Source organism: Rhinolophus sinicus, chromosome 15 (assembly GCF_057876585.1).
Source record: "Rhinolophus sinicus isolate RSI-liver-muscle chromosome 15, RSI-T2T, whole genome shotgun sequence".
Classification (NCBI taxonomy): domain Eukaryota; kingdom Metazoa; phylum Chordata; class Mammalia; order Chiroptera; family Rhinolophidae; genus Rhinolophus; species Rhinolophus sinicus.
In genome coordinates, this window is record NC_142515.1 from 106,766,607 (window position 1) to 106,793,393 (window position 26,787).

Sequence of the window (26,787 nt, forward strand, 5' to 3'; positions counted from 1 at the left end):
AAAAGAAGAACATTAGAAAGGAATAAATGAAGGTTAAAAAAAAAGATTGTTCCTATTCCTGATCGATCTAACAGATAACTTCAACATAACAGTAGCAACAATGTATTAGGTGATTATGGTTTATGGATAAGTGAGCTGAGTGACAGCAATGTTATAAGGGATAGGAGGAAGAAATTGGGAACAGTCTATTATAAATTACCTGCACTACCTGTGCAAAGGTATAGTGTTAATGAAAGTGGATTTAGATTAGCTGTAAATGTATCCTGAAAACTCAAGGGCAATTTAAAAAAAAAAAAAGAATTTAAAAGAAGTATAACTGGTATGGTAAAAAAAGAGAGAAAATAGAATCATACAAAATATTACATAAAATGAGAGAAAGCAGAAAAAGATGAGAAGGAGCCACCTCCCCCCAGGGGAAAAAAAAAAGAAAGAAAAAAAAGAAAAAAGAAACAAAGAACAAGAGCAACAAATGGAAATCAGTGTATAGTAGATATTAATCCAACTCTATTAATAATCACTTTAAGTGTGAATGGTCTAAATATACTGATTAAAAGATAAAGACAGAGTGAATAAAATATAGAACCCAACTACCTGTTGTTTATGAAAAATCCACTTTAATGATAAAGACACAGATTAAAAAGTATGGAGAAAAATATACTATGCTAACACTAATCAAAAGAAAGCTGGAATAACTATTTTAATTTCAGGCAAGGCTGACTTAGTCTCAGAACAAGGATATCATGAGGGAAAAAGAGAGGCATTACATAATGATAAGGAGGTCAACTCTTCAAGAAGACATTACAGTCCTGTGTATGCACCTCACAATAGAGTGTCACAATATACGAGGCAAAAACAGATAAAACCGAAAGGAGAAAGAAACCCAAACTACTATTATAGTTGGAGTCTTCAATACCCCTGCTAGTAACTGACAGGTGCAGCCGGCAGATAATCAGTAGGGATCTAGCTCAACTGACTAGCACCATCATCATCTGGATCTAATTGACAGTTATATAATATTTCATCCAACCACAGGTGACTAAACATTCTCCTCAAGCTCAAATAGAACATTAGCCAAGATAGACTACATTCTGGGCTATAAAACACATTGTAAGCAATTTAAAAGAACAGACATCATATAAAGTATGCTCTCAGACCACAATGAAATTAAACTAGAAATAACAGAAAGTTGGATGAAAAATCCCCAAATATTGGAAATTTAAAAACACACCACTAAATAACTCACGGATCAAAGAAGAGCTCTTAAAACGAAATGTATTTCAAAGTAAATGAAAATGAAAATACCACTCATCAAATTTATGAGATGCAGTGAAATCCATGCTTAGAGAAAAAAATTATAGCATGGAAATGACATATTAGAAAAGAAAGCTCTAAAACCAGTAATCTAAGTTTTGATACAAGAAAATAGAAACAGAAAAGCAGATTAAATCCAAAGTAAGCAGAAGAACAAAATAATAAAAATTAGAGTAGAAATCAAGGAAATTGAAAATATAAAATCAATGGGGAAAAAAACAATGAAACAAAAACATTCTTATTTGAAAAAATCAATAAAATCGACAAAACTCTAGACAGGGAGAGAGAGAGAGCGCGAGAGAGAGAGAGAGAGAGAGAGAGAGAGAGAGAGAGAGAGAGAGAGAGAAGAAAGGAAGGAAAAAAGGAGGGAGAAAGGGAGGGAAGGAAGAAAGGAAGGAAGGAAGGAAAGAAGGAAGGAAAGACATAAATTATTGTTATTAGAAATGAAAGAGCTACAGATCCCATGGATGTTAAAATTATAAAATAGAATGTTACAAACAACTCTATGCCCACACATATGACAACCTGGAAAAAATGGACCAATTCCTTCAAAGACAGTCTGCAAAATCTCACCCAATGAGGAAAAGACAATCTGAAGAGGCCTATATTAAAGAAGTTGAAACAATAATTAATAGCCTTCTAAAATAGAAAGCACCAGGACCAGATGAATTCACTGGTGACATCTACCAAACATTTAAGGAAGAAATTATACTGATTATCTATAATCTCCTCCAGAAAACAGAAATAGAAACACTTCCTAACTCATTCTATGAAGTCAGCATTACTCTAATACTTAAAACCAGATAAAGATATTACAAGAAAATAAAACTGCAGACCAATATCCCCTCCTGAACATAGATGCTGAAATCCTCAACAAAATACTAGCAAATAGAAGCCAACAATGTGTAAAAAGAATTGTACACAATGACCAAGTATGATTTATCCCAGGTATGTAAGGCTGGTACAACACTCAAAAATTAATTAATACAATCCATCATATCAACAGGCTAAAAAAGAAAAATCACACAATCATATCAATTGATGCAGGAAAAAGTACTTGACAAAATCCAACACCAATTCATAATTTAAAAAATGCTCAGCAAGCTAGGAATAGAGGGGAACTTCCTCAACTTGATAAATAACACCTACAAAAAATCTACAGCTAACATCATATTTAATGATAAGAAACTAAGATCAGGAACAAGACGAAGATGGCTCCTCTCACCACTGATTTTCAACACCATACTAGAAGTCCTAGCTAATACAATAAATAAGAAAAAGAAACAAAAGGTATACAGTTTGGGAAGAAAGTCATAAAACTGTCTTAGTTCACAAATGATATGATTTTGCTTATAGTAAATCCGCCCAAAATGCCAAAAATAACTCCTGGGACTTATAAGTAATTAGAACACAGCTGTGGGATACAAGGTTAATACATAAAAGTCAATTGTTTTCCTATATTCCAGGAATAAACAATAAAATTTAAAATTCAAAACAGTAACATTAATATTAGCATTAGAAAAATGAAATATTTAGGTATAAATCTAACAAAATACAGGTATCCATTTTCTGAATGTTTGAGTTATGTCACTTCACTTTTACATACTACATTAGTATGGTAATAGGCTTCTTCTTCTTTTTTTTTTTTTGGAAAAGAAAAAATTTCTTTTGGTTAGTGAAAATAGGTACTAATATAGTTCTTCCAAAAACGAAGTGGTATAAAGCGAACTTTCAAAAAGTGGGGGATACTCTTCACCTTACACCCATTTAGGCTTATGAAACTTTTCATAGAAACACTCTACTTTCAAATAAATCTGTATGAGAAAACTATAAAAGTATGATAAACAAAATCAAAGAACTAAATAAGCAGATATTCTATGTTCATGGATAGAAGGCAGTATTGTTAAGATGTCCCTTCTTCCCAATTTGATCTGTAGATACAATGCAATCTCAATCAGTATCCTAGCGAGTTACTGTCAATATTGACAAATTGATTCTAAAGTTTATATGGAAGATCAAAAGACCCAGAATAACCAACACAATACTGAAGAACAAAGAGAAATGAGACTACCCAACTTCAAGGCTTACTGTTAAGTACAATAATCAAGACAATGTGAATTGGTGAAAGAATAGACACATAGATTGATGGAACAGAACAAGAGCCCTTAAATGGACCCACATATACCTAGTCAACTGTTCTTTGATAAAGGAGCAAAGGCAATTCAGTGGAGAAAGGATGTGCCTAGAGTCTCCACATCCAAGCCTTACTCACATGACTAGCAAGCTGGCGTTACTGCTGGTGGGCGCCTCAGTTCCTCTTCACATGGGCCTCAGCATGGCACTGCTTGAGTGTTCTCATGATACGGTGCAGCTTTCCCCAGTGGGAGAAATCCAAGCAGGTTGAAGTGTCATCGTCTTTTATGACCTCACATCTGAAGTCACACATCATCACTTCTGCAATATTCTCTTGGTCACACGGTTCATCCCTGATTCCGTGTGAGAAGAGGCTGCGTCATGGCATAGATATCGGCATTGCGGATCCCTGTGTGCTGCCCTGAAGGCTCCCTACCAGGGAAAAGAAAATCCCTGGAACAACATCCTTGGCTAGACCCAGGCACACAGGCTCTAGCCCTTGTTAGATGCAGAGAAGTCACCAATGGGAACAGTACGTAGGTGCAGTTGCAGGAAGGTGGGGAGAGGTGGTGGTGGGAGCTTGTGCACATTTCTTCTGATTTTTTTCCCTTGTTTCTCAATGAAACAGAAAACAAGATCATAGGTCAAGGATGAGGACCTGGAAGGAGGTTTTGGCACTTCATAAGTATTTCAAGTTTTTCAGAATCTCTCAACTTGATGCAGTGGTCATTGTCATATTACTTTCTTGGTCATATTACTAAGCAGGAAAAAAAACCCTCTTTTTGATCACTGCTGTATTATAAGAGGCATAGCCTGAATCTTAGTAAATTGAAAGAAAACCAACTCCTTTTTTTTTTCATTTTAAAGAGTGACTTTTTTTCCTCCTCAGTCTTGAGAACGTTCTATGTTTATAGCATGGAAATCTTATTATAATAAACATCCTTTGGCTTGCAGTTGGATTGCTTTGTTAACTTCTTAGGGAATAGGATAAAATACAGATAATTAAGTGTGCTTAAAGGAGACATTTAAAATATAAGACATGGTCTTTTTCTAGCCCAATCAGCCTAAGACTATGAGGGACAATCCTATAGGTCAACTAAGTCAGGTTTACTGACTCATTGAAATGTCAGGGACTGCACACCAAAGGAACTGTGGGGTGTTTACCAAAGAAAGGAAAAGAGAGTTATTATAGGATTCTGGAAAAGAGTGGAGTTTAGGTGCAATGTAAATGAGGCAGTGTTCTGATGGGCTCAAAGCAAAATCAGGCTGTGGGTAATGGGATCAGCATTGGTTCTGGACTGTGAAATGGACCTGTGGTTCTGTTTTCTTGTAAATAAAATTAAAATGTCAAATATTACGTCCAAAGACCCTCTCTCTGAAGCTCTGCACATGGACTGGAAATCAAGGCTGCTTGCTGTGTCACATGACTGCACTCTTTCAGACAAGAGGGGGATGCTTTATTCTTACTGAAATAATGTCATGCAGTCATTCTGATGGCCTGTTTTAGAGAAGACGCGTTCTCAGTAAGAATTAAGCAGTCACCCGAAGGGCTGGGCTGCTGCGGTGTTTTACAGCAGCAACGTGTATTTGGGAGAAATATTGTTTTCTGATAAAGTTGTACCTGGTTTTATGTGAAGTTCTGATTCTGGATTGAGGAATGGTAAGGAAGATATTTACTTTCTTAATCCCAGCAAATTTTTACTTTTACTGTATCTTATTGTAACTTACTACAGTGCAAAATATTGATGCGTACGTCCATTTCCCTGAGTGATTGTGGTCAAGGTACCTAAAGAGTGTGTATGGCATTTTTTTCATTTGTAAGATGAGGAGGTTGGAAGAAGTTCTCACCAGTCGATTGATATAAAATTAGACCTCTTTTATTTTGAATGCCCCCTGCAACATGCTTCCAAGGCCTCAGCCTCTAAGTGTTCCGCAGTTATGTCTGCCAGTCTAAGGGAGGCCTCAGGGAGTTCAGGCTCCCAGTGTGACATCTTCATATCCTTCCTTCTTGTTCTAGCTTCCCCTGACTAGTATTTACTACAATCCGAGTTTTCTGAGGAAGACCACCTGTTGCTATGACTGATGGGTATGTGGCATCATACCCATGTTCCTAGATCTGCAGCTCCCACATTGGGGGAGCAGAGCATGGTTGGATTCTATTAGAACCTCAAGAAGTCTCTCCTCACGATGATGCCTTCTGGGCCTTGATGCAGTTTCTTTCAGTAAAGCTGCCTCTTTCCTTTGTGCTTCATCTTCTCCAAGCAATCCTCAAAACTTGAAAAAAAAGAAAACAAGAAAAAAGTCAAAGAAACAAACAAATCAACCAATAATAGTAATAATAAAGAAATGAAGTCAATATTTTCAAAGATCTAGCTCTGATTCTACCTTACACGATGGTTGATCAAACCACAACACTTAACTTCAGCCTACAGGTCATCGCAATTTTGTCAGGAACAAAGAATGTGCCTTCAATATGGATAGTTCAAGAGCATGTCTGCTGATTTTCTAAAAACAGGGGAACAGCCTGTCCAGGTAATTTAAAATCTTCATCTTTAGAAACCAAAACCTTCTCGGAGTGCCACATTTAGTTAAGTTTTTACTTGATTTTACTCATCAAAAATTTAAATCTCTTGAGTTCAATCTTAGCCAAGATATTTATGGCACAAGTAATCGTAATCTTTAAAATGCCCTACAACAAACACACCTGATCTCTCACACTTGTTTGTTGCTATGACCATGTGATTTTTCTTCAACAGTGTTTCCAGTCAATGGATTCACAGAATGAGAGTCATCAATACCTGTGGTGGAAGGACAGAGAAAGTTCATTGAGGGTGCTGGTGAGAGTATCATTGATGTGATCTAGTGGGGTGGAGAAAAAACTGAGGAGAGAAAGGCACTAATGGGGCTCTAAAAGAAATACCCCCTGCTGGACAGTGTGTAATAACAGCAGTAATAATTACTAAAAATTATTGAACATTTACTTTGGGTAATCACTGCACAAAGACCCTTATCTGCATTATCTTGTTCAATTCTTAGAACCACGTGGTGAGTCACATGCTATGATTATCTACATTTTATGGATGAGGACATAGAGCGAGGTTCGAAGAGTACTCGCTCCGATTCACATAGCTAACAAGTGGTAGTGCTACTAGTTCTCAAGTCAACATCTCTCTGATTCAGTACTTAGGTTATGAATATTTAATATACTTTGCAAAAATATTGTGTGATATGAACCTCATTCTGATCTCTTTAAATAGACATTAAGTTAAATGCATGTGCAAGCAAGTATTTGAAGCAGGTAAAAAACTGTAATGCATCTATGTGTCTTGATATGCATGTTCAAAAATTCTGTAGTCTGCTTCATCCACTGCCAATCAACTACATCTTGCTTTTCTTGTTTCTGACTTTTGAGTCCATTTTGACTCTATTCCCACTATCCTTATACTTGTCAGGTGGATGTCTCATTTTCAAACTTAACATACTGATTTCTCCCTTTAAAATCTCACCTGGATGTTACTCAGTTTTGTGGACCAAAACCACTAGTAAGAGATAGTTTTATAGTTGCCAAATAATCACAAGAAAAAGACCATATATGTTTAAAAAAAACTGTCAACCATATGCTATTCAACTGATATGGGAAATTTATTAATGAAAATTTATAGTGCATCCAGCAAACCCATTTCTGGGTATATAGCCAAAGGAAATGAAATCAGTGTATCAAAGAGATATCTGTACTTCCATGTTCATTGCAGCATAGCCACGATAGGAAAACAATCTAAGTGTCTGTTGACAGATGAATGGATAAAGAAAATGTGATACAATGGAACATTACTATGTATATTATAATATGATATTTACTCATCCCCAGAAAGAAGGAAATCCTGCCATTTGAGACAACATGGATAAACTTGGAGGACTTTATGTTAAGCTAGAGGATGCGTAAGACACAGCATTTAGGACTCTGATTTGTTCATCTTCTTAATGTTCCATCAGCCACAACCCTTCTTCTCCTCTTACATCACAATGTCCACTCAACTGTAACACAGAAACACTTTAAAGTATGCAAAATTGTTTTGAAAATGAGTTCTAAGTAATCCTGGAGTAAAATTATATACAGTTTACAGTTTAAATTTGAAGTTTATAGTCTGAGACGACATGTTTCATCAGAATCGATTGTATGCATAAATGATCTCTTATAGGCGTGAGTACTAGTTTTAACAGGCCATATTTCCTTGGCCCTCTTTTGGCCTTCCATGGGGTCTCAAGTTTAACATGTTTAAAACATTCTCCTTCCAGTAAGGGACACCTATAGCTGTGTTTTCCCTTCTTCTGGGATTCGTACTTCTGTTTCTTGAAACTATTCCTTTTCCTCATCTAACTTGATGGTTTCCTTGAGCGTTGCTATTCTTACATGAATCCATCCCACTGGCCTTGTTTGATTGGTTTAGGGATGGCAACCTGGCCCCAGGTCAGCCAGTCATAGTATTTCAAAACCCTAGTTAAAATGGATTGATCTATGATATGACACAAGGTGGGTCAATTAGAATCCTTTCTTAGAATTTTGAACTTGGAAGACAGAGAGTAAAAAACACAGATTACTCTTTGTGCTTCAAAAAATAGATATAGAACCAAGTTCAAAAATAGAGCTAGAACCTATAAGAAGTAAAACGAGGGAGTTGTTCGTAGTCATATTTCCAACTATGTAAAAAGAAAGTAGACTGTAGTGAGAGAGAATGGCACCAGTGTACAGGGAGAGGAACAGACAAAAGGTAGGGGACTAGATTCAGGCAATACTCCAGCCCCTGGCTCTAGTTTTTCCTGAGGCCCAGTTGCATTTCTAACCTTTTAGCAGTATTAATGAAGAATGTTATACTTTATATTACTAGAGCCATTACTAACTAGCCTAAGGGGAAAAACAAATTTATTTTCTCATATGCTTTGGAAGGATATTGAACAAGCTAATATGATTAAAGAGATAGCTTTACCATATGAACCAGGACTCTATTTACGAATCTGGAACTGCTTGGTTACTTACTCTTGTTCTCCATCTCTCAGCTTGGCTTGTCTCAGCTTTTGAATTGGTCTCAGTTAAGCTTCATGCAGTTAGACTTTTTTTTTCTAGGGAAGGAAGAGGGTTGCAAGCTGCTGCAGGCTTTCATCCTCCCCAAACAGTGACCCCAAAGAGAAAAGCTCTAGGGGAAAAGTCTCTGCTAGCTTTCATAGAAAAGTGCTATAAAAGCCCCTGATTGGTATAGCTCAGGTCTACTGACCACCTCTGATCTAATCACTCTGGGGAAAAGTGTGGGTCCTGTGACTGGCCAGACCCAGCTCATATGCTATTTCTATGTGTGTGGGTAGGTCAGGCAAACCGCGTTTCCCCAAAAATAAGACCTAGCCGGACCATCAGCTCTAATGCGTCTTTTGGAGCAACAATTAATATAAAACCCAGTATTATATTATATTATACCTGGTCTTATAGTAAAATAAGACCGGGTCTTATATTAATTTTTGCTTCAAAAGACACATTAGAGCTGATGGTCTGGGTAGGTCTTATTTTCGGGAAAACACAGTAATTGTACTCAAAACATGAAAAAATGTTAATAGGAGGGATATTAAAATATATTCTGAGAAGATAATACTACAGCTAGCACAGTCCACTACACCGTTGTTGGTTTAATCCCTTCTTAGATCCCATAAAGCAAAAAAAGCAATTGTTTTGCCTAAGCCAGTTGAGTTATTTTCTCATATTTGTAATCAAGAGTCTTAATGAACATATACGTTCTCATCACTCTTTTTTTCCACTTAGATGCCTATTTCACTGAATGGCACTGTTTACTCAATCACTCTAGTTGGATACATGGGAATCCTCTTGAACCCCTCCCTATTCCTCTCGCTCCATATCCAGAAATGTGGGAATTATCATCAGTGGCTGCCTATCCCTCCCTCTCCATATCCAGTCAGATATCCTGCGTGAGTTCTAACTCAAATATATCCCTAGAACCAACCTCGCTTCTCCATCTGTACTGTCACGGTCATTGTTCATGCCTTCATCATCCTTTGCTTGATTTGCCCCCTTAATTAGCTTTCTTACTTCCAGTCTTATTTCTTTGCATTCCATCCTCTACCCTACCATCACACAAAAATAATCATGTCATTTCCCTGAATAAAATTTTCTCCTGGCTTCCACCGCCAAGAAATCAAAACTTCATGGTCATGTGGACAGGACCCTTTGTGAATGTTTGCTAAGGACGCCTAACATGTTCTTGGTGTTTAGGCCTCAGCACCAGTTCTGACCTAAGTATCCCATTTACTTGGCTGCTGTGTTATCTTTGTCCTGTTCCTTTCAGGCGCTGCTGTGCTGGCCCTAAACTTGAATCTCATAATTAGGTGTCTTTTGTTTGCTCTTGGCACTCCTGGATATCCTGACTCCTTATGCCTCTGATATTTACCAGGTACCCAAATCACTTCTAGAGCTTATAAGAAACACATACTTCCTTGATGCAATCCAGACATACTGCATCAGAAATATTAAAAAAAAATAACTTCTGGAGATTCAGAAGCAGATGGTTTGTAGGTGTGAAACACTGTGGTTGCGTGTCTCTGCTGTTGCTGCTATTGGAGTTCTCTGATGCCTCGTTTCTATACTGACTGGATTTCTTCCTCTACCTGCTCCTAAGACTTCTGATTAGCTGACCTGACTTCTTCCGGTTTGTAACCTAGTCATCTGTGCACTGGGCCCTTGTGCCATTAACTAAGAATCACTATTTCAGCCATTTTACTCTCCTATAGTTAGGTAGCCTCTTTGTTATTCCATATCCTTGGACTTACTGTCTATTTTTACTTTATCATCTATACTTAAATTTCTCATTTAAGTCCAAATTATTTTTCCCAACTGCTTTGGCTACATCTCCAACCATAGATTCTCCTCATTTGGGAGCCCCAAACTATCATTGCACTACCAGTTCATTAGCGCTTTAAAATTATTATAAAGGTTCAAGTTAGTGGTATGCTACAGCTGAGGGTAAATTGTGTGTATCTCTTCCAAACTCCATGTTCAATAAAATCACATTGTTTGAAGCTGGCTATGGAGTGAATATTTGTACCACAGAAATCACCAAATACTCAACAAGTACTGCTTTTCCCCCCCAAGAGACTGGTAAACATTTACCAGCATGCCACTATTTCCAGTGGAATACTAAGCTGTGGGAGCCCTGGTGCCAACTTAGAATGTTTGATATAACCCCTGTAGGTAAGAAGTTGTAGGCATTCAGAATGAGTCACCCAAAGATGAGCCTTGGTGGTGTGCAGATTATTTTGAGCTAAAGACAACTAAGACTTTGTGGGCTCAAGAGAAATTTCTGCCCTCCCCTCCTTAACTACTTAGAAGAATTTAAATTAGGGCCTTGCACATAATAAGAGTTATCATTACAAATAACTTTTTATGACCTAGCTATAGGGCTGGGCAAACTTCTAATTACTGAACATCTGCTCTTTTTATTGTCTTGTGAATGACCTTCCTCTCCTCTGAAGCCCCAGGGCACCTTACCTCGTCCTTAGCTCAGTCAGCATGCTATGTATACCTCATTTTCCCTTTCTGTGGTGAACCTCTCACGTATGTGGGGTCTCTGACTCTCTCATGTATGTGGTGTTCCCATATGTACATATTTGATTAAATATGGTTATTTTTCTCTTTTTAATCTGTCTCATGTAGATTTAATTATTAGACCAGCTGAAAGAACCTTGAGGGTAGAGGGAAGTTTCTTCTTCCCCCACAAAGTATATACGCTGGACTAATATCAGCTGAAAGCAAAGGTAGACTGAGCTTGGAGAGGTGAGTAGTGAGTGGTCTCTGGTCCTTAAAAAGTGGAAAAGTAAGCTCCTAATTATGCTCCAAATCTGTTCCACTCCTACACTGATCCATCTCAGTTAACATTCACTGGTCCCTTGCCCAAGTCATTTAAATAACTGCGCTCAAGTTACTCATCTATAAAATGGGGATGCTAATTACATTTATCTCATAGGATTGTTATGAGGACTAAATTAGTCGTGATTGGGGAAGGACTTAGAATAATGCCTAGCACAGTAATGATTTCCTGAAATAGTATGTAAATGTTTAATAATCGCTCAAACTGAAACTCTTAGAATCAGCCTTGACTCCGTTCTTTCTGTCATACCCCATTTCCAATCTGTCAACATTTTCCCTCAGCTAAATATATATATATATATATATATATATATATATATATATATATATATATATATATATACACATATATATACACATATACATACATATATATACACATATACATATATATATATATATATATATATGTCTGAACCTGACCTCATCTTACCACGTCTACTGCAACCATCATGGATCAAGCCTCCATCATCTCAGTCTGAATTATTTTGATGTCTTATAGAGGGTTTTCCTTCTTTTTTCTTTATACCCCTACAATCTGTTTCTAAAATAACAACCAGAGTGATCATTTTCTATCATTTTCAGACCTTGTTCACTCTTCAGCTGAAAACCCTCCAGTGGTTCTCCATTTCCCTAGCACTAAAAGTCAGAGCCTTTCCTATGGCCTGTACGGCCTTGGACTGCGATGAACTCTCCTCTGACGTTCCCTTCTATGACACTCCTTCAATCCAGTCTAGCATTTCTAGCCATTCTATAAGAGAGTCAGAGAGGGGAGTATTGTGGGATTGTGAACACAAGAACAGGTGAGAAAGCAAGAAAGCAATGGAGCAGGTGTGGAGGGTAGGATTTCAGCAGTGCAGACCAAAACATAAAAGTAAAGTAGAGTAGGAGCCAGTCAGGAATTCTGTCCAGAGCAAATCCAGTAAAAAGCAAGATCTGTACCCAGCCACTTGGAAATGGGCCTAGTATGAGGAAGGCAAGAAAACGCCCCAACTAATACCCTGCAGAGAACCTGGCAACCCTGAATGTGCCTGAGTCCTATGGAGAAATGGGCCAAGTTTGGTCTGGCTTTGTTGAGGAGGTATTCATGGTTAGGAAGACTGTGCATGTCCTGACAAAAAAATACATATGTATTTCCAAACTTGCTGGTATGCAGAACACACTCCATTAATAATATTGACCTGTTTCTCTCCTAGAACAAGACTAATGGGAACTAAATGTTCCTCAGGAACAGTTGGGGTGTGGCTTGGATGAGGGCAAAGGTTAACAGAGCAAAGATCTAAAGTGTGGCGACCAGGGCACTTGGGAGAATCAGTCTCCATCTGTTCATGGATAATCATCGTTTTTCTTCAGAGACAGAGAAAGCATAGACCAAGGGCAAATATACTGAGTGTCTTAATATATCACTTGATAGGGCCAGGATTATAAACCAAACAAGCAGATAACCAAAACAAAAACAAATCCAGAAACAAACCTTTTGCTTCTTCAGTTTAAAAACCACTGCACTAAGAAAAGATTCCAAAACAAACTCAGGGTGGGATCCTCACTGTTGTCTTATGGTCCAGACTCCCCTTCCTCCTCTTCTCTTTTTTCTGCTACTGATGTACTCTTTTGACCCTGTTCTCGTCTGTACATGTACCTTTTGGCTTTGTTTCTCATCCACGAGCTCATTGTTATCTGCTTGCTTCTAAGAGTTAATACCTCTACGAATACTTGGCTATGGCTTATCTACTAACTGCTTAGGTCCCTGTGCTTTTGGTACCTGTTGATACAGTTGGCTCTAGTATTATAATCTGTCCCCCACTGCCCCTTTGTCACCTGCATCTCTCCTATCCTGGCTTTTCCCAAACCATGCCTTTGGGTTAACTCAGATCACCCTCAGTGATACACCTGCAGAGATAAATTCTGAAAACACTTCACGATAAGATAGGAAATTCTATCACAGCACATATTGAGTCACCAAATAAAAGATTTTTGAGTGTTGACAAGGTCAAAGCTTGGTCTTACACTATGAAAATGTGTTCCAGTTTAGAGTCTAGGACCTGGTGATCAGTCCTTTCTACTCATATGTAGTTGATGCTGTTGCTTCCCCTCACAGTTCCCCACGGAGCCAGTATAGCCTTCCCCCAGCTGCTGAGAGTATAGCAGCTAAGGCTGAGAACGACATCTCTTTCCAGAGAATCGCCCTTGGCTAAAGGGGGCTGCCTCACCCAGAGATGCTTGGGAATTTACTCCTCCCTCCCCCCATCTTCTACCTGAATTAGATTTCAAACCTTACTCTTTGCGTGGTGGAGTTTGGGGGAAGGAAGTTTCCCCTCACATAATCGCCATACATGGTTCTCTGAGAGAGGTTATGAGTCTGTGACTTTGTGCTGAACAAGTGGTGCCAATTAAAATGATTCTTTCTCCCTCCTTGAAATAAAATCTACCTTGTAACTTGGAATTTTTAGCCAATTCAAACATTAAAAACTTTCTTCAACTCTGATTAGGGAATTATCTCCAAGTGAGGGCTCTGATACATCTTCTTGGACAAGCTGTCAAACCAATATTTCATTAAGTATGCCTTACCCCACTAATGGCTAGTATCTTTTTGAGGTAATAGATCTTCGTACTTATAAAATAGAAGTAGGAGATAGTATGTTAGACTCTCTCATCAAATTGTATTGATGCAAGACTCTAGAGAGAGGTATTGAAATCTGTTTCCATGGCAACAGCCTTGCTGCTCAAGTGGAAAACAGGATAGCAATTGAAGTCTGTGTTAATTGCAGCTCTAAAAATAATCAGCGATGTGTTGAAATCGAGTGAAAGACTCAGGAAGCAATAGGTAAAAATTACAACCATGCAGGGTGGTATTGAACAATAAGGTATTGTGCAAATATTATTGCAACTATAATAAGATTTAAGAATTACAGGAATGGTTGGTGACAAATATATTTTTGAGGAAAATCAATTATTATTTGTTCATTTATTTGGGTGACTGTTGAATACTGATTATATGTCAGCTATGAAATAGGACCTAAGATACAGAGATAAGTCAGTACTGTCCCCTTCAGGCTCTCAAGGTTTTAATGGGGGAATAGGAAAAAAAATCTATCATGATTATAATGGATATTTTGTTTGTCTACCTGACATCATTCTAACCATTTGCCACTGGGTAGAAGCCAAGACATTAAGGATTTGTATGTCCACGTCCAGGGACAATTCAAAATCATTTACTACAGTTATTGGTTCAGCTATAAGCATGTGACCAAGTTGTAAACCTATATGACATTCTTTTATCTATTCGTATAGTGATTGGTCTCTGCATGAAGCTCAGAAATCTTGTTAAGCGGTTGTGATTATATATGTGTGTGTGTGTGTGTGTGTGTGTGTGTGTGTGTGTATTACCTAAACATGAAAGAGGAATCATGTAGTCTGGTGCTTCAGAAAGCCATTTTGTGATGAGGAGGAAAGTTAGCCTGAGGATGAAGTCAGCCACTGGACAAGAGCACAGCCAAGAGAACAACAGAGAAACATGGCCTGATAAGACCGAACAGCACTGAAGCCTACTCTGGATGTTTCAGTGATAATAGCCAATACAATTTCTTTTCGTGGATGCTTGAATTGTGTTTTAAGGTTTTCTGTTTGCCTGAAAACAGACACCAAAAAATGCATTCAACTAATTACGAAGGACAATACCACAGAATAAGCGAAATAATGGAAATAAGCAGAGGGAATGATGGATGGACAGAGGAAAAATAAATCAGAGGGAGAAAGAGGAGGTGTGAGGACAGAGCCAGGAGTGTAGTTTCCAGGCTCTCAGCTTCACGTGGAAAGGTGCTGGCTCAGGTAGTAAATGGCCGTCAACTGTGATTGGATGGCCATCAGCTGTGGCTAGTTGGTTGTCAGCCGTAACCAGTGAGCCATTGGCCACTAATATAACTGCCATGGCTACGCTAGCAGCAAATGGGGGCTAGCAAGAAGATGGTGGCTGAGCTAGCAAGAGCAGATTGCAGTTAGCATGGCGGATTGCAGCTAGCAAGTGAGGTTGGTTGGCAGAGAGAAGAGGACAGCAGGTTGTGGTTAGTGTGGCTCCTGCTTCCTGTGTCTCCAACCCAGCCGCCAACAAGAATATAGAGGTATGACTCCCTATCTATGGCTCCATGGGTGTTCCTTTTTGGCCTCACAATGTCCTGTGTTCTTATGTGGGGAGCGGGAGCCGAGACCCCGCATGACAGGAAGTAACAACTAACTCTACCTTGGAGAAAGGAATGCAGAAAAGATCAAGAAGTTTCCTATATTGTGAGGTAGAGAATTCAGCTTTGCAGTCAGCATAGCTCCTGAGTGTCCAACGCTCTAGACTGCTGGACACTGGCAATATGGACAACTCTTAACCCAGACTCAATGCAGAGATGGGTGTATCATGAAGCTACAGAAGCTTAAGATCAAGTGCCCTTCACTTACTGTCCCTTTGGGTTGGGGGTGTAAGTAGCAACCCCAGTTGTGCATTAGCAACTGGGCTGCCCCATCTGGAAGGTCACTCTCTAAAGCCTGGTGGTGTTTCTGAGCCAGAGAAAGGAGCAAAGTTTTCAAGTTTTATTTCATAGAATTGTGGGGATGCCAGCCAAATTTCTTCTGACATGAAATTTTCAGTTGCCTTTGCAAGAGATGACCACTGGTAGCCCACCATATGAGCCATTTGGGTGCTAGGGGAAGGTGCACAGGAAGAAGACCAGTGAGGCAGTGGCGGCAGAGGCATGGCAACCTCTGGAGCCATGAGCTCCTGTTGCACAGCATCCAGAAGTCAGGCATGCAGTTGAGGTGCATGCACAGGCTCCAGAAGTGGCCAAGTAGCATGGATTGGGCCTTTGCCAAGTTGCGGGGGCTGGCAATACACTGCCTCCCTGATGGCTCTGTGGATGGCACCTGGGCCTCTATATTTCTTGCCTTTTCTTTTTATATTGATCATTTGCTTATGTTATTTAGCACGTTTTATAATTTTCAGTCATGTTTCTGATTATGGGTACTGAACTGTAGAGGTTCTATCTATATGATACTCTTCCAAAAAGTAATAAGATTTTTAATCACAAAGAGTTTCAGTGCATGATCTTGATCCAGTGAAGACTTGGTTTTAAGCTCTGTTATCCCTTACCTATTTTGGTTTTGGCTTTACTCGTAGGGATGGCCATTAACCCCAGGCAATGCCCATTCCCAGGTCTCAGGCCTGTGTTTAGCAAGTCTCCTCTGTCTTGAATAAAACAATCTTGAACACCCCAGTGCTGTTCAGCTGCTGAAATCCAGCTCAACTCTTGTAATTCCTGTCTGCTGTTGACTGCTTCTCTTCAGGCTTGCTTTGCACATTTAGAGCTCAGAAACTGACCAGCAATTTGAGGGACATTTGGGTGCAGGTTTTTGAGCACTCTCTCTGAGGTTCCTTTCTCTCCCATATTTTACTCCTCAAATCCCATCTCTTTTGGCATCCCCGAACTCAATCTCTGCTCAGATCTCCAAGAGCCCAAGAAAAGAGCTTTCTTCTTGGGCTCTTTTCACCTTTGCCACAATTTGGAAAAAGCCCTCAGGAAAATTCTGAGGTCAATGTGGACCACACCTCTGTGCTTCCTTTTCTGAAGGATTCTAGCTGTTCAATATTACTTGCACTGGCTCTCCAATGGCCTCAAAGGATTGTGTATATATTTTTTCAACTTTAAGTTATTTGTGGTAGAAGATTTAGTTCAACATAAGGTACACTGTTGAGTCCAGGGCCAAAAATTTTATCGACTGAATTTTAATTTCAACAATTTGTTTGAATGACATTGAACATCATTTCCAAATGTGGTTTTTTATTTATTTTCAATACATATTCAATCATTTTTAATTCCTGCTTGTTGCACGCTCAGTTTGCCTTCCTCTAAACATTTTTCATGTATACTAAATTTATATTTAGATTATGATAATTCTAAAATTTATCTCTCTCTTGGTGTTTGTTTTCTTTTCTTCTTTGTATGCTTGGTATTTTTTTTATATTTCCCTAATATAAACTGATCCCAATTTGCAGAAGTTTTAAATTGGGTAATACTTCATTTTTACAGAACTTGTAAACAGTGGATTATATATATTTTTCCTTATTTATCTTGAGTCTAGGTTTGAAGTAAGAAAGCCTTGGAGAGTAACTAGCCTGACGTACTGCTGAAGCAGGAGTTATACATTTTAATCTTCAATTATGCTCTCTGCAAAACTTAGAAAAATAATGTTTAGTGATAAGATTCACCAAACTTCTTAGGCATTTAAAAGTTTAGCTGCAGAAATTCCAAACCTATCTTATTAAACTTTTTCCATTTATTTTAATTATTTATGTATTTTAGAGGGAATGTTATATTCTTTTTTTTTTTTTCTTAAGGAAAAAGAAAATGCCTTTTCTTTTTTCTTCCAGGATTCAAAAAATGAATAAGTGAAAATAAGCTTTGGTTCACTTTGAAACATATGACAGATTGGTAGGTGAATTATTCATCAAACTAAGTGAATAATCTACAAAACTAATCAAACCAGTCTGGTACCATCACTTGCCAGGTGAAAAATTTGGCCTGATTAGAATTGTCGTATTTGAGGTGGTGTATAGGCATGATTTACTTAACTATATTGAGGCAAGACAGAACAAGAAGAATTGGAATCTGAAACTAGACATATCAGTTAGGTTTGGACAGGCTCTAAAGGTTGGTAGACGGGGAAGTAGGTGAACTGAAAGAGCTGAAAGTTTCAGAAGGGAGTCTAGTCTGGGAGGTAGGATCCTATACACCCCTTGACTGTTACCGTTTTCGATACGGAAATGGATATCGTTTTCACTGCTACATCCAAAATGACTTGAGAGTACCTGTCATATAGTGGTTACTCCAAAAGTATTTTAAATAAAAAAATAAAAACAAAAGAATAATATAGACATCTAAAGATGTGGCAATAGACATCTCCATCTGCGATAACCCATTACAAGTTTCTCCATAACAGGGAGCTACCTGCCAGGAGAACTGGCTAGCTAAATTGATCCAGAACTTGGGTGGCCTCTCCTGTGATCAATGGGTAAATAGGCGCGGTCAACTCTGAATCTTTCTTTGTCTATAATAAGTGAATATTTCTAAGATCTGTTCCCCCCCCCCCCCCCCCCCCCCGCAATGTCCTGGTAATGACAAAGTTAACTATTCTATTACTATTGTCATTAGTCATTATCATTCTGGTAACAATGCCAGAGGCCTGTAAGGAGTGTATCTCAGGGGCCTGAAGGTTTCATATCACCTGAGGGGAAATTCTTCAGTGTGTGATGTACACTTCATACCTTGTATGACAAATGCTCCTAAGTTGAATTATAGTAAGTCCTTACCTAACATTAGATAGGTTCTGGGACCTGAGGTGAAACTACGAATAATGAAACCAGTTTTACCAGAGGTTAAACAAGAGTTAAGTTCCTATAGTTATAATGAAACAACATTGAATGAAATGATGTTATTCGAGGACCTGCTGTATTTGCCATTATTATATAGCCTCACAGTGGTTACCATAGGCTAATTCTACATATCACAGTCAAAATGACCAAAGGTTTGAATCCAAAGTAGCAAGTAGAATATACAACATACTTCTGATTATCTTTGAAGTCCTTTGTTAAACATAGAAGGAGATAGTGAGCAAATTCTGGATAATTTGCTGCATTTAGTAACTTAGTATGAGTGATGACTGCTTCTTGAACTTGAAATTATGTGTCAGTCACTGTTCTATCCATCAGTGTTTTCTTACGGTCTCGTTAGAGAGTGCTTACTCATTAGTATCATCGTTGCCAGGAAAAGAGAGCAAGTGAAAGAGCCATACTTCTTACTGTGTATCAAGCACTGTGCTAAGTGCTTTCCATATAACACATAATTTAATTCTTGGAACAATCCTGGGCACTAGATATAATAATCCTGTTTTTTCAGATGAGGAAATGAGCAAAATTAAATATCTTGGTGTCCTAGTTCAGGCTGCTGTAACAAATTACCATAGCTGGGTGGTTTAAACAACAAAAATGTATTTCTGACAGTTCTGAAGGCTGAAAAGTCTGAGATCAGAGGGACAGCATGGTTTGGTGCTGGTGAGAGCCCACCGCCCCCCCTCCATCCCCCCCCCCTGGTTTGACGATGGCTGTCTCCTTGCTGTGTCCTCATGTGGCACAGAAAGAGGAAACAAGTTCTCCTTTGTCTCTTCTTCTGAGGGCACTAACTCCATCATGAGAGCTCCAACTTCATGACCTAACCCCTTCCCAAAGACCCCAACTCCAAATATCATTACATTGGCCGTTAGTGTTTCAATATATGAATTTTGTGGGGACACAGATACTCAGTCCATAGCACTTGCCAAAAGCACCTTACTGAGATAAGAATATTTTGTTTACAAATTCCTCAACTCAGTGTGGATTTATTGTCAGAAACTATATCATCTGGCCATTTCTATATTATAAGCAATTACTGCAATGACAAAATAAGGAGTATTTCCTCTGAGCTGGTGATTCCTTCAATCAAGGTTCTCTTCATTCTCCAAAGAACTGTAAAATAATGTGCTTTCTTATCCAAAGCATTGGTTGTTTCCTAGAAAAATAGGTTATATTTAGAGAAATGACATATTCATTTTGTATCAAAATATTTAATTTTCTTTTATGTGTTATACTGCTTTGCATCTGTTTATTTTTTTAGTTTCAGAACCCTAATGGCTTCCTGACAAAGCTTTTTGGCTTATAGTTTTTGCCTATGCAAAACATTATGTGGCCATGGGAACTGCCTTTTGGAAAACAGTGTGATTTTACTTTAACAGGTGTCTTGTGGGTGCAGACTGGGAATGGCCTGTAGAGGATTTGAGTTCTTCCTGCAGTTTTCCTTAGATTGTCCCTCCACACCCAGCCACGGGTGTTCCTGGTTTTCATTCCATGGGTTGTGAATTGTAGTCTCTCTCAAATGGTCTTCTGCCCTGGTATCTGCATCCTATGACCTTGCTTTGAAAAAAGGACTAGAATCTACAAGGCTGGGTAGGTGAGGGTGGCTGGGCAGATATTAACATATTCTGTCTTTTTCCAACCAATGGATGAAATGTTGAGAAGGATATGGAACTCTCCTAAAGAGGGAAATGGTAGAAAAAAATTCTTGTATAAATTGCAAATGTTGTTTTGCATCTTTCTACAATTTTTCATTTTTCCATCCTTCCTCTTTTGGTGTTTTCCTATTTTCCTCTTGGCCTGCCACATTCTTTTTGGGAGTCCTTTTCTAAGGCAGTGGTTCTCACAGTTTAGCATGTAGCAGATTACCTGGAGGGCTTGTTACAATACAGATTACAGAGCCTCTCCTCTAAGAGTTTCTAATTCTGTAGTTCTGGGCTGGTATTTGCATTTCTAACAAATTCCCGGGGTGGGGAATGGACGCTGCTGGTCCAGGGCCACACTTCGTGGACCACTAGTCTAGGGATTGTGCTTTATCATCTCAGTATCTTTATTCGCTTGTCCATCTAAGCACTCATCATTACTGAGACATTACTAAGCCCAGCAGTGCCTCAGATGCTGCATACCTCCCACGGAACCCAGCTTTAGTAACTGGCATTTAGTGGATCTGTAATACATGTTAAGTGGCTCTGCAACCTACATTTTCCTGGATCTCACCAGCCTAGTGGGAGTGACTCAAATTGCATAGATTCTTACTATGCAATTAGTAAGTAAAACAAGACCTCCAGGACCTCTCAAAAACACTCTCTTGTGTCACAGGGATATGGCATTGCTTGTCACTCATGTGCTATAACTCAGTCATTTTTGGTTACCAAACACTAGCCTCTCTCACAGATATTTTCTGTCTGTGCAGCTACTGAAAGGTGACTCACTGCGGAACCCACTGCTGTTGCTGCTGCTTCCCTGGGAACCATGAGGCCCACGCCACGCCTGCCTCCCACCAGTGCTTCCACAATTGCCAACACCTGGAAGTGCTGAGGAGCAAGGGTTGCTCCGAGACCCTACATCACATTTCCTTGTAGGGAAAACCAAAGTGCTGCTGGGGCCTCGGCATCTCACAGAATACATGCACATATCTTCATCAGTGATTGCCTGGGGCTTGAATCTGTTGGGCTGGTGAGGTGGAAATGGGTGGATGGGCAGGGAATGTGATAGCAACACAGTCTGTCTTTTCTAATCCAGGTTCTCTATCAATTTATAAAACATGCATGTGTAGTTTCCACACCCCAACAACTTACCAGATATGTCACAGATGTCTGAATCACAGTGGGGGAGGGGGCACAACTGAGTCTTACAACTACTAGATAGGAATGAAAAAAGGACCCCTAATTTTTCTCGACCTTTTTCTCCTTCACTTTTAAGGTGTTTATTTAGAACTCTAATGCATTTTTTAATGTGCCAGGTTTAATGTAACCAGAGGCCTTCTTTCCTTCCTTTAAATGTCCTCTGCAGCTTCTTTCTTTTATACAAACTATGCCTCAGGTGAGGAGAGAAGAGATAATTTGTAGCTCTGCACTAGTTTCCTGCAAGGAGCCTGAAAATCAAGGTAGCTTAATCAATCTTTACTCCTGTACACAGGCCGAAACCCACTGCTGCTTTGGTCGTTCTATCCTAAGCCAAAACGACCGAGGGCCAGCTGTCTGTCCTGGCTTCTGCGTTTGTGACCAGGAAGCGCGAGCAGCAGGCAGAGGACTGAGGCCTTCAGCACCCACAGCTGACACAGAGAAGTTTAGTGGTCTAGATTATGTCTGGGGGCTTTTAGAAGGATAAAAACCTGTTGCCCGATATTTCAAAGTATCCTTCTGTCACCACTCTCTCATTTAATCAGCCCAACAGATGGATGAAGTAAGTGGTATTATTATTCTTAAGGATAGAAACTGAGGATGAGAGGTCAGGTTCCTTGTCACAAGGGACCACAGCCAGGCAGTGAAGGAAGAGAACTCCAAGCCAAGGCTTTCTCCCTCTGGAGCCTCTTCTCCGAACATCATACCCTTTAGCCTCCACTAATCCCTCTTGTGGCTTAAGGGGAGGCGATCTGTTAGTCTTCTTCTAATACAGAGACATTTTTTGAGGGAAGGGATCAATCAACCAAACGTATTAACTCATACAACTCTTATCTACTTCCTAAGCATTTCTTCACTAATAAAAAATTGCTTTAGAAACAGCTAGCAGCGGCCTCTGCTTTTTATAACTTGGCTTCTGCCAAAAAGTTTTCAATTTTTAGAGTCAGCTCAGTTATTTGTCTCAATATGTGAAAATAATAAGAGTTATAATGAAACAGCTCTGCCATGGTTTCAAGAAGTTAACATTTACTATCTAGAAAATAATTCTGTGCATATGGAAGTGTGCTTTAAGAGTCTGGAGCACCAAGAAAATTGCTTTCATGCTTGGATTCTTACAAAGTTTAGCCAAAATCTACAGGTACTTCAAGGCCACAGTCAGTACTGGCATTGCTCCTTCTCTTTCCTCCATGTGGCAGAACTTTTACAGAGGAAGAGAGGTCTGAGTTTAAGAGTGCTAAAGTAACAGATCTATTATAATTTTTGGTATTTTTTCACTTGAAAGTATATTCTTTCCTTCTGTATATATTCCAATTCTGTAATCTTTTTGCTTTGTAAAATGTAGTATTTTTAGGATTGACTACCATACTGTAATCTCTTACCCTCCCCCCATAGTATCACAAATGTTTTTTCCCCAATGGGGAAGAGAATCTTGTCCCTTTCTTGCCTTCTGATTCTATTTGCCATAGAAGCAAAAAGAATATGCCTAGGTGAGGCCTGGAGGTCATCAACCTCTGCCTTTGTGCCGGGACATGCAAACTGCCTAAGCCAATTACTAACCGGTTTTGAAAAAAAACCTCCAATCAGAGAGAATCCACGACTTTTTCCTTTTCATGATGCAAGTGCTCACTATACATGTCTTTCCCTATCTATGTGTACACTTATCTCACTGTTCTATTTTTTTCCTCATTTGTGTTAACCCTTTCTCAACTTTTTTGAACTTTCAGGCCTTCTCTTCTCAGAAGTGGTAGGAGACAAATGTTGGAGAGAAATGTTCCTCTGTAAACGGCCAAGACGGTAAAGTGAGTCGTCGTCTCTGGAAACCCTGGTATTCTCGTCCCCAGCTAAGTGGGACAGACAGTGGGATGACAGCATTATCATCTTAGAAGGTATTTATTGGGCTGCTGCTAAGCAAACATTCAAACCTTTTTTAATTCCATGAGACTAACACTTCAGAGTCTGTTTCCAAACAGGACACTAGAGGGCTCCCAGGGGTTAAAAATAAGTGGAAAATTATTTGAATGAAAACTGCTTCTGTACGGCATTTACTTTTTCAGAATTTAAAATTGCAGTTTATTTTTTAAACTCTTTTTTTTAAACCTCACTTGTCTTAACATTGGGTTATAAGCAGTCAGTTTACAAGTAACTGGTTTGTTTGTTTCTGTTTTTGTTTTTTTGCTTTGCAATCACTAGTTTTCAACGGAGCTTTTAAAGCCGAGCTGAAATATTTGAAATGTGGAACCCTCTTGACCATGAAATATGTTCTACTTACATGCCTCAGCCTTTAAAAGTTCTTTGCATTAGAGTCAGGGATTACATTGTTTCTGGAGCCAAGCATGGGGCCAGCTGTGTAAGTACAGTTGCTTATGGTTTCTTCTTCTAATTAATAATGTGAAAAACTAGAACTAGAGATCCTTTTATTTTCTTTCAGCTGACTTTGGTGGAGAGAAAAGGAATAAAAAGCAGTCGGATTTGTATGTTGTGTTTCTGTGTGTGTGACAATAAATGTAACTGCTTTCAAGATATATGGGCATTTATGGCTCTATAATAGAGTAATAATAATATCAGATAATGGAACATACGAAGAAAAAATTGTTCTGTTAGATTAAGAGAATATATTTCTGAAGTTGAATGTTAATTAGTTAACTAATTAGTGCAGGATTTAAAAAACAAATGTGGGATATCTATAGATTTTTAAAAACCATCTATTACTTGTTTTAAGTTATTTTTGAATTTCAAAAGGAAAAGCCTGGTTTTAATGCTTTTCCTTCAGAATCAAATTAAATGAGTCTAACTACAAGTTCTAAAATATTCTTGGATTTTTGTGGCTTGTTCTGACTAATTTAAACTGAATATCAGATCAATACATCTATCTTGTTTCTGTTTCTTAAACTTCAGTATAAAACAAAAAACATTTAGTGGTGATATTAATGAAAGGAAAGGGTTATTTCTTTCTTTTGCTGTTGTAGAGGAACTGAATTAGTTTGAGATTGTGACTCAGTTAACTCTGTTTCCATTCATTCTCAGAAAGAAGCCACACTTCTCCTTGGGGAGGCTGATAGGAGTTTAAAAGGTTTGTTGTGGCGAGTGTCACAAACATTCCCAAATCCATCACCAACCCTTTACTTCCATCTCTACCCACCGGAGACCACTTAAGGCATCTAAGTGAGGCAACAGCTGAATTCAGGAAACCATGCATCATGTCAGCAGGAGCCAACTTCAGACTTTAAACTCTGTTCAACATGTGGATGCGGCAGAGAAATGACCTGTCCAGACAAGCCAGGGCAGCTCATAAACTGGTTCATCTGCACCCTGTGCGTCCCAGGGGTGCGTAAACTTTGGAGCAGCCGGCGTCCAAGGACCCGGAGGAACCTCCTGCTGGGCACTGCCTGTGCCATCTACCTGGGCTTCCTGGTGAGCCAGGTGGGGCGCGCCTCCCTCCAGCACAGACGGGCCCCGGAAAAGGGGCCACAGCAGAGCCGCGACACCGCTGAGGCACCCTTCCCTGAGTTACCCTTGGATGGTACCCTGGCTCCTCCAGAGTCCCAGAGTAATGGGACCACCCTGCAGCCCAATGTGGTGTACATTACCCTACGCTCCAAGCGCAGCAAGCCCGCCAATATCCGTGGCACAGTGAAACCAAAGCGCAGGAAGAAGTATGCAGTGGCATCTCCAGCCCCAGGACAGGAGGCTTTGGATGGACCGTCCTTTCAGCTGCAGGAAGCTGCAAGGGCAGCTGATGCTGAATTGCCTGGGTACATCCAGGGAGGAAACCGGGCTAACACTGGACGACCCTGGATGTTGTTACGGGGTCCGGGAGTACGAGGTGGCGGCTCAGATTTCCAGCTGCCCCATGCCAGGGAGAGCAACATCAGGATCTACAGCGAGAGCGCCCCCTCGTGGCTGAGCAAAGAAGACATCCGCAGAATGCGCCTGTTGGCCGATGGTGCGGTGGTGGGCCTCCAGCCCCTGTCGCCTAACAGCAAAGCGCTCTTGCTGGTGCTGGAGGGGAGCACCTATGGCTCTGTGCCTGGCTGCGGCCCTGGCCCCTGTGGGCTGGTCAAGCATCCCTTGGACATGAGTGAGGTGTTTGCCTTCCACCTGGACAGGATCCTGGGGCTCAACAGGACCCTGCCTTCTGTGAGCAGGAAATCAGAGTTCATCCAAGGTAACAGCTTCCCATGCTTTGTTTGCAGCTGTTGGGGATTCGGGTTGATTTTCTTTTTTCCCTCACTCTCTTTTTCTAAATGATTGTCTCCACCCACGTTTCACATTTGGACAGCAGCAGCAGCAGCAGCATGTCTTTCCGTATGCTTGGCATTCTTGATTTTCCCAGTTTGGGGAGGATATGGCGGTTCCAGGGAAATGCTGTCCTCCACATAGAAGAGTAAGCCCACACTGTATAATCCTTGCTCTCCATTTCCCTTACTGCACTTCCCAGTGGCTTATTAAATCTAATTAAATCCAATGGCAATTTGCGTGATGAAGAGAGGAAGCCAGGGTAATCTTGCTGACAGTCAGGCATATTATTAGATGGGTTACTATGGAAGCACGTAAATTTTGTTCGTTAGTTTTTGAAAGTAAGGGGGAAGTAGGTTATCTTTCTTCAGCAGATGGAATCTTTTTAAAAGGCCCAGAGCCAGCCCAAGTTAGATGCAGCCTCTTGATTTTTCAGAATGGGTTTAACCCCTTTATTTAACAAAGAAAATGAGGCAAAAACAGGTGATTGTTCAGTATATATGCTAACTAGCCATGTGGTTTTTTTCAAGTCCATGACTATGGTTTATTGAGTCTGATTTCCAAGATTCTCTCAGGTGACAAACATTTTGGCAGGTTCTAGGGTATGTAGCCAGTCACTTCTATGGCATGGTCTATGGCCACAAAGTAGGGTGGGCCAGTGGCTTGTGTTTAAAAGTAGAACAATCCCAGAAGGACTCCAAAGAGATTATAAACTGAAAGGATAGTCCCTTAGTCCCTGTCACCATAGAATTTAGTATTTTAGTGAGAGTCCCATGGAGTCTGGGCTCGAATGAATTAAAACTCTTGGGACTGGCTAAGAACGAAACTCGATTTCTAATGTCTTTAGGATTATAATTTAATTTTAGAATGGGTACTTCTTGAAGTACCAGTGATTTACTTAGACAGGTACGGCATTC

General features: G+C 39.6%; 2 protein-coding genes across 8 annotated transcripts in view; one reads left to right on the forward strand and one right to left on the reverse strand.

The window, feature by feature from the left end:
* The window catches only part of TMEM144 (transmembrane protein 144), a 74,027-nt gene extending 48,671 nt beyond the window's left edge, over positions 1-25,356 (reverse strand). For all 4 annotated transcript variants that reach the window (XM_074338392.2, XM_088792561.1, XM_088792562.1 and 1 more), the window contains exons 1-3: positions 25,222-25,356; positions 6,149-6,242; positions 3,584-5,718 (exon numbers count right to left, since the gene is read on the reverse strand). The gene's annotated coding sequence lies outside the window, so the exon portion shown is untranslated. The remainder of the gene's footprint in view (positions 1-3,583; positions 5,719-6,148; positions 6,243-25,221) is intronic.
* Positions 23,266-26,787, forward strand: part of GASK1B (golgi associated kinase 1B) — a 43,021-nt gene continuing 39,499 nt past the window's right edge. The window contains exons 1-3 of one of the 4 annotated variants that reach the window (XM_019733238.3): positions 23,266-23,520; positions 23,825-23,981; positions 24,659-25,799. In XM_019733238.3, the coding sequence (XP_019588797.3) occupies positions 24,893-25,799 (907 nt within the window). In that variant the 5' untranslated portion in view covers positions 23,266-23,520; positions 23,825-23,981; positions 24,659-24,892. Of the gene's footprint in view, positions 23,521-23,670; positions 23,982-24,658; positions 25,800-26,787 lie in introns of those variants that run through there. The other 3 variants (XM_019733240.3, XM_019733241.3, XM_019733239.3) reach the window with 3 other exon arrangements.